This window comes from Phaethon aethereus (assembly GCF_964289735.1).
Source record: "Phaethon aethereus genome assembly, chromosome: 16".
NCBI lineage: Eukaryota > Metazoa > Chordata > Aves > Phaethontiformes > Phaethontidae > Phaethon > Phaethon aethereus.
In genome coordinates this window covers 9,896,119-9,904,939 of record NC_138592.1, presented here as the reverse complement: position 1 = coordinate 9,904,939, position 8,821 = coordinate 9,896,119, and the positions used below count along the sequence as shown (strand labels likewise).

Below are 8,821 nucleotides of genomic sequence, written 5' to 3'. Positions count from 1 at the left end.
CCAGGAACTTTATAAAAACTGATGCTGATAAGCAAGGGGAAATGTTGTGCTCTTGGTGGGTTGAGAAACATTGGGCTAGGGATCTTAATGCACTCTGTAAGACTACTTCAATGTCCCTTTCATGATCTGTGTCACCCTTGGAAGAAAAGCTTATTAGTTGAGGTCTCTGTTTCTTAATTTGAATTCCTTATGCCTATCTATCTAATCTACCTTATTTTTCTGTTTTCCCTCTTCCTTCTGTATAGGAGAAGTAGCCTCTGAAACAGAATAGTATCTCCAAAAATTTGAAGTGTGACCACACAGCTCTGCAAAACTTGTTAGTGAGAGAGGGGAGACATGCACCAACTGCCTCATTCTCTGATTTCTGTGATTTTCTCCAGCATGAAAAATTGTTTGGAGAGTAGCCTGTTATTGTTTCTATCTATGGCACGCTGGCTTACTTTGTTTCTCTTTGGTTTTTGTCCCAGTGTCATATATTCAACTCTTTTAAGGTTGAAACAGGTTTCTTGTTCAGGAGTTGCTGAACCAGTAGCACCTCTTTAAGTTTCTTGCAACCGAAGCGCAAATAAAGCCACTGTTGAAAACCACTGTTAAAAACTAGAGGCTTGTTCTTGCCTTATAATAATGTCCAGGCCACTGAAGACTTTGAGGACTTAGGGCATTTGACAGGGTGATTTTGGCTGAGAACCAAAACCTAATATATCTCAACATGCAATAATAGGACAAACCAGGTTAATTTTTCACCACACAGGAAGCCACAAACAAAACTGTTCTTTAATTTCTCCTTTGACATGTTTCTCTCTATTTCTACAAAGAGAAGGAAGCCCAAAACATACTGTCTTGACCAGAGGCACAGATGAAGGGATTTAACTCTTAGGTTAATCTCTTCTGTTTTGGAAACCTATTGAATCCTTTCAGGTATGCAGATTTAATCTCTTCAGTTGATTCTTTCAGCGAATGGAACGTCTCCCCTGGATAGACAGGAAAATGAAGAGTTCCCATTTTAAAGATAGCTGAGAGCACCGATGAGCTGAGTGTATCAAAGGCAAGAGGCGTTTATGAGTAGGGTGAGATGACCAGGGAAGTCTGGCTGGCTGTCCAGAACTTCCTCATTCTAACTGCTGGATTGCCATGCACTTGATGCAACACATTCACCATGGAAATAATAAATGTTGTAACCAATTTTGGTATTCTGAATAACTGTCAGAACATGAGAAGCTGAGTTTAATACTCTGAGGGAAAACTCAGTACCTGTCTCAGTTTCAGGGTCAAGGGAAATTTTAGATGCACGGTTGGGGGAATCAAAGGCAGCAAAGCATTCTCCTGGCTCCAGTTTTTGTCATTCTTTTGAAAGAGGGGACAGAGATCTAGTTCTTCAGTTCATGCCCTATAAAGACAGAATGCCATTTGCACACAGCAGGAAAGAGCTCTTCTTGTTGTCCCTTGTCCCACAAAACAAAGAAAAGGATTTGACCATCAAATACAGTTTTCTTTTTACTTTCTCTATCTCCTTGAAGTCCAAAAGGTTCTGCTTAAAGCAATAGCCCAAGTACTTTTAATAAGCCAATAGAAATGTCCAGAAATGTTCAGACCCATCTGGGCATTGATTTCACCTCTGACAGACAGAGAGCATACGGCATACCAAACACACAGATCAGTAACGCTAAAATGACAACATGGATTAGACGATGCAACACAAAAAGTTGAACAAATTATATTAAGACTTTTATCTTGATGCAGGATACACATGCTTAGTTAAAAATACAGAAACATGAAGAAAAATAGAACGCTATTAGTACACTAGAATCCCTCGAACTTAACTGGAAAAACCCTCTCAAATATTCTGTACATTTTTTCTTTTTACAAAACATTTGAAAATGCCAAGCCTATAAACTGATATAAAAATACCAACTCTTAGGAACATTTTTCCTAAAACCATGAAAAGTTCTGTTTCATGCAAAAACGCACTATACAACTTGTGTCATTTCAGAATTGCCCCCCTGCCCAGACGAGGTAATTGATCTTAGGTGCAAAATGAGCTGTAAATGCAGTAATGCTATAGAAATCTGACTTGAGCTCCTATAGCTGATCATCAATTAACTTTTAAAAGCCTTTTAAATTTGGCTCACCCTATGGTCAGATTACTGTGGCCATTCCTGCCCTTTGTAAAACGGGCAAAACTAAAGGCCTTGCAAAAGTTCTCTGTCCTCTTCAATGAGTTATTTGTCTGTTCTATGCTGTTGTATTAGTGTAGTGATTTTAGCTCATCTAGAAACATCTGTCAAATGTTAACTACGAAAAGCAAGCCTATTGTTCTAAGATAATCAGGTCCTTCGTCTTTAATTCAGCACTGAAGCCAGTGAAGGCTTCAGCATACAAAGGCGTAACCCATTCAACTGATTGGGGTCCAGGTACAACAAATCTTTCTTCTGGTACGCTGGATTGCAACAGTGCATCAGAGCCTGATTCTCTGGGTACATATGCTGACAGTTAATAAGACCTTAAATAAACAGTGTTATCCTCATCCCAAACTGTGTGATAAAAAACTTATCTATTCTTTTGCAAACAAAAAGGTGCTACTCCGCAATCCAAATTGAATATCCTCTTGCCAAGACCATATTTTAAAAATATTATTCACCTAACATTTACTTATGTTCTGAATTCTGATATTCTTCAAATCAAGGAGTAGGAACTGCTGAAGATAAGGGAGTCTGAAGAAATTTCACACAAATGAGTGTTTGTTTATTCTTTTTCCCTAACGAAAAGTTACGTTAAATTAGGTTCCTTGATGCTATTAATGCATAGTACTTCTGAATCCTGAAATGAGGCAGAGCAAGTACATAAAAAATACACTCTGTCATTCTTCCTTCTACCAAGTGCTCTCAATCAATATATTTATGGGAATTAAAAGCAGAGATTTTTATGTGTCTTTGATGTTTATTCTTTTTTCCATCTAGCTTCCCATTTTTCAAGTCAGTAGAACTATACTATATATGTAAAGCACTGACAGTTTTCAAAGCAGTTTACAATTTTTCTCCTTTGAATCTTCACAATACCAGTGGTAAGAAAATAGTTCCCCAGTTCCCTCCCCAAAGCAGGGAGGAAAAGTGAATTGCTCAGTACAGCAAAGGAAATTGGGCATGGTGAGACCGAGCGCTCGGAAATTCATGTCTTCAGGACACTAGAATTTTTTCAGTTTCTGTTAAACAAAGTCTGCTTTAGCAAGGTAGTGTAGTGATGCTGCGACAGTACTGTCAAAACTGCTATTGCACTACATTATTTAACACGGAACAGAATGGAGTTTTGCATGGGAAGGAAGAGGAGGATCAGAAACCAACAGCAGGAGAAAGGTTTCCTGGTGCTAAGCTAAGCCAGGACTCTCATTCTAAAAACTGGGAAAAACACCTTTTGCTGTTTGAAGGCTTTCCTTCCCTGTTAAGATAAGTAGCTACCGCAGACAGACTTCTCTGGCACATCTGAATGTCATATTTGAACACTCTAGTGCTACACAAATACTAGTCTTACATACAAATTGTACTGGGTAATTTGATTAATCACTGCTATCTTATCAGTAAGTCTATGTGCTATGCTTCCATGGATAAGCTGGTTTCCTGAGCCGTTTGTTGGGTTAGGGGTTGGTGGGTTTTTTTCCCTTTTACCAATGAACAATGACCAGGTGCTTAGAAGCTGCGTCAGACATTTATAATGCCAAGTGTTATGACAGATGAAATACTATACATGCTGGTATGGAAGTAGGAGTGTTTCAAATTATTTTTACATTGAAATTCTGATTGTTAGGCCTTAGTGTTTCATATCTTCAAATCACTTTAGAGCCATGAAATAATTAGTGCTCATAATATTCCCAAATTAGCACCATTTGCTGATAAGAAAATATGACAGAGGAAAAAGGATATACCAGAATCCAGGTGGATTTTTCTTTTCAATGTTTCTTATTCTAAATGGAAATGAGATGTGCGTTTGTCTAAATCTGTGGTTTCTCACCTAAAAATCCCAGTATTTCAGTCTGCAAATGAATACTGGAATATGAAAATGTCTAATGCTAACAGAGAGCCAAGGCTTGGATTTGAAAAGCAGTTTACACCTTTCCAAATGCCATGGATTAAATTCGACAAAGCAGGGACTGTTCACACTATCTCCTGTCACAGCCAAATGTGGCTTCTACAGCCAAGTGGGGCTGGATGGGGAAGGACACCTTGTCCCTCTGGGCACCACTGCTTCGTCTTCTACCAGCCCCTCTGTAAAAGTTACTTCTTTCTTGTCAGAGCCTGGTTGGGGAAAAGGATTTCTGAGGCTCACCACACTTTTCAGCCAGTATTTATCGCTAATTGCTTGTACTCCTTTTCCTCCTCATGGCTGTATTTGTGTTGAGATTGAACTACCTTTACCTTGCTCATTATCATCTTATAAAGCTACTGGTTACACTTGTGTCTTAGACTAAATAAATCAGGCTTTCCTGCACTTATCTTGCAGAATTGTATCCACTTCATTGATACCACTTTAGCATCTTTCCTCAACATCTAGCTACTGCAGTTTCACTTAACTATTTGGCCTCTGCCCAGTGCCTTGAACCTGATTATCTTAATAGTCTTTTCCAACCTGAATGATTCTATCCCAACTGGAAATCTGTCTCTGAGCGCAGGCTGAGCTTTCATGATTCTATCAAATTGCATCTGAGTCATCGTGTGACAAACTGTATAATCAAGGTCCTTTTATTATCAATTAACAGGAAATATGGCAAAATACTTTGTTTAATCTTCAAGTGCATGAGCTAATAGCCATACTGTAAAATTTCATCCCATTCATTTCATCCCTTTGAGTCTCGAAAGGCTGCCAGGGATTTTTTGTGTCTGCACCCGATCCTTCTTGAGGTCAGTGTCTCCTAACTCAGCATCAGCCCCAGGCTCGAGGGATCTGTGCTTCAGTGGTTAATGAAAATGCCGAGCAAAGGCAATTACAAGACTGATACACAAGCAATTCCACTTGCAGCTGCCACCCAGCCCCTGCTTCCTTTTCAGCCTTGCCCTCTGTCCTTCAGCCAGCTGCTTGCACACCTCATCACCACGCTGCTAGGTCCATTTTGTCCATCTCGACTGTGTTTTCCACACTTCCAGTGTATCAGACACTCCAGATCTATGAAATCTGCCACTCGGTTCTTACTTTGCTTTTGGCCACAGAAATTCTAATCCACTCTCTCTACTTGCAGGTTGGCTTGTGCATTGCCCTCTTATTTTCCACTTGAGCCTGTTTTTTCCAGCACTGGATTCAAACCTTGCAATTTCACAGCATCAAAACAGTTTTTCTTTTCTACTTCAATAGGCAGTCTGCAGTGAAACCCCAGCTGTAGCCAACACTGCACAAACAGGAAGAGTTTTGCTCTACACTGGCAGTTCGACCTGATACCAAAAACTACTTTTCCCTTACAGTTTAAAGTTCTGACTCCTCATTGCTCCATACAAATATCTGCACTTAAACGTTTCAGCAGAACTTAGAGAGGTAAGGAACTAAAGGGTATAACAGAAAAATAAGATCATACCTTCTTTCCTTATAATATAAACCAACTTTTAATAATAAAAACTTCTATCACGTTTTCAAGGAGAATAACATATACATTTTCAATGTAAAACAGTGCACAGTGTAAATGCCCTTAGATACTCCTCTATGCATCTTCAATGTTTACGGTGACTGTGTAAGCAGGGGCCAGGGTCCTCACCAGGCTGTGTAAATTGCTGCAGTTCCGCTAAACGGAGCTGATGTAGGCAAAGCGAGGATCTTGGCCTAGGTGTTCTTTCTACTTTTGTGTGTTCCTACAGTTCTTATAATACTAAGTACATTTTAAGTTGAGGATTCAGTAAAGAAACATCCATTTCTTCTTCAAACAGTGAATGGCAAGGATAACTCATCCAAAACTAACAAAAAAAACCAGAAAGTGCATTGAAATAATGATCTGCTCATCAGGCTGCCATCCAAACTGGATACTCACTAACAAACCCCTGTATCTGACAGCTGGCAACTGATGGGTTGTCCTAGTTCCCTACAACAGGTTGCTGGTAGGTGAGAGAAAACAGTTAAAAGTAAGAGATTAAACAAAACATGTTCCTTCCCCAAAATCATCTCAGTCTGTGAAGGAAGAAAAAAATTTTTAAAATTAAGAAACAAGGTCAGCACAATCTGCATCCCCAAACTTGTCATTAGCCGCTTTTTGTTGATGTGTAGACTAAAAAAAATTTAACAGATCTTTATATCCAAATGGAAAAAATCTAATTTTAATTTTTGAGTTGGTTTGGATATTAATAAAATTAAGCCAGCTAAAAACCAAACAACCTCACAAATAAAAACCCCCAACCTTTATTTTCTAGAACATACATCATTGCAAAGCGCTTCTGGATCTCTGAACTACGAACTGTTTTAAACGAGGTTGTGCAGAACCAGAGGAATGGTACATTTCCTACACACCCTCCTACTGCCACTTGCTACAGCTGACGGGGACGGGTGGTCGTATTAAGGCACTCACTCCAAAAGAACATTATTTCTGTCCTGAGACTGCTGACATGTTTCAGTTAGTTTCAGCCAGTAATTTGGAAAAAACTACTGTGCTTAGGATAATACTGACAGAATGGAGAACAATTTTTCAAACAAGAAAAAATAAAGTACATTATATACATGATTCCTTTTTTCTTTTAACTTAAAAGCATCCCTAATACATCTGAACAACTGTATTAAAGACTACTTAAATATTGAAAGATTTTAAATAATGTAGATTTTCTTTTTTTTTTTTTTTCAGTAAACTGGGAGTAGCTGTGTAATTGCCAGCGTATTGGTCCCATTTTAAACAATATAATTTTTATTTAAATCTTGTATATATAATAACATGATTGAAAACACATATTCCACTCCACATAAATAAGTATAGTTCTTCTGACCTGTTTTAAAAACTACATCTGTTCAAATAATCGGATTATAAGACTGTATTTTTCCTTTGTTAAGTTTCCTTTAAAATCCTTCACTCTCAATCTCTTCTCTTAAATAGGACTGTATTTCCAGAGTACATAACAGGGCATTAGTAAAAAGAATTAATCAAAAACCTGACAGCTACAGTAAGTAAAATGAAGTAATGTTAAGAAGTATTATGGAATGTATACTCTGCAGCATAGAGAGATTGGTTCTCACTGGGCTGAAGTGGAAAATAACTCCAGAAGAAATTTTTTATGTTCATATTTGAATAAACCATAGATTGTGCTATTCATTGTTCAGAAGTGCAGGTCAGTTCATGAAAAATTGGTGTTTATGAAGCTACTGCTTAAGGACACTGACCAAAATTATGCTGGCAATTAAGTGGATGCCAGATGCAGTGCCAGGAGAGAGAAATGCGTCATTCTGGCTTTTCTTAACTGATCCGTATCTTGAAGTCCACAACTTTTAGGTGGTATCACAAACAAGTCATCAATAAAACTGCGCTTTCTTGACATATAATTACCACTTTTCAAGGCATCTAGCAAATGGCAGTAACATCCATCTTAGCTCTGTGGTGTTTGTTTCAAGAATTTTCTCAAGAAGTCAAAGCAAGACAAGAATCGCTGGACCTGCTGCGGGAGTTCAAAGGCAGATTTTTGGTGCCTGGGTCCAGCGGGTTCACCTCCTGCTAAACCAGAGCGACATCTCTTCCCCTCTTGATTCAGCACCATCAGCATCAGTTAGCGTGGGTCCTCAGACAGGGCTGCTCACAGCTGAATGCTTCAGCGATGCCGCAACATAGCTGCGCCTCTCACTTTTATAAATCTCCATCTGTAGGTGGCTGGCACAACCTATAGAGTCTTCGAGGCAGATGAAGAGTACAGTATTAAATATCACAAGAATGGTATTTGACATGAAGTTACTGGCATAGGATATGAGAGCCAACTTCTCCTTTATCATTCTGCAAGCTTTAGAGGTAATCTGGTGTCAAGAATACTGCTATTTTTAATTTTAATAATTGCAAATTTAGAAGTGCCACTAATGATTTATTAACTAAAGTATTTACAATTATTGTTTAAATACTATTTGAGACTTTCCCTCACTCCCTTTTAACTTCGGCCCAGTTTGGGTCTTCAACAGCCTCTTCTCTCTTTTTCTACTTTTGTTTTAAACCCAGTTCAGCGTTTTTCCTGAACAAAAGAGTTCACCCCTCATAGAGACTGGGATACCAAATAGATAAAAGAACATATTTGCTCGTTGACATGGTTGAACAAGCTTTGAAATTACTAATCATGTTTTCAGCTAAATTTTTTGAATCACAAGCTTAGCAAATTGAGGCCAGTGGTTAAACCTAAGTGCATCTTGACTGTCATTCATATATGATGGACTGTGGTATTACTTTACACTTGAATAAACTCAAGTCTTTTCTAACTTCTCTTTCAAGACTGCTACCACAGAGTGTGACAACCTTCAGGCTAGGAAATACAAGCCTGAGGATTAACATAAACGTACCAGATCTCCTTTTACCTTTGCTCAGTTTTATTTCACATTATGATGATGGAGCCCAGTAGGAACGCGCGTATCTGAGCTTTATTACCCTGAAATAATCTAAGTGTCATTGTGATTTAGAGTGTACATGGAAGAAGAAAAATGCCTCATCTTATGATTTGTTTGTAAAGCTGTTTCTTTTTGAACATAGCATGCCGTTACAGTCATAAAAATGGAAACAAAGTAATGTTTGGCCATTAACAAGGCAAAATAACCACGCTGCTAAAACGCTGATGTATGACACTGGGGAGGTGGTACCGGAGCCAACACAAAATTCCTTTTTGAAATAGAAATTACAGTC

The 8,821-nt window shown here is 38.4% G+C and overlaps 1 protein-coding gene across 1 annotated transcript in view; it reads right to left on the bottom strand.

Moving 5' to 3' along the window:
* Positions 1 to 7,789: 7,789 nt before the first annotated feature.
* Positions 7,790 to 8,821, bottom strand: part of PREX1 (phosphatidylinositol-3,4,5-trisphosphate dependent Rac exchange factor 1) — a gene marked incomplete at its 3' end in the record, with an annotated part of 164,612 nt that continues 163,580 nt past the window's right edge. The window contains exon 40 of the mRNA XM_082007383.1: positions 7,790 to 7,832. Coding sequence (XP_081863509.1) covers positions 7,790 to 7,832 — 43 coding nt within the window. The remainder of the gene's footprint in view (positions 7,833 to 8,821) is intronic.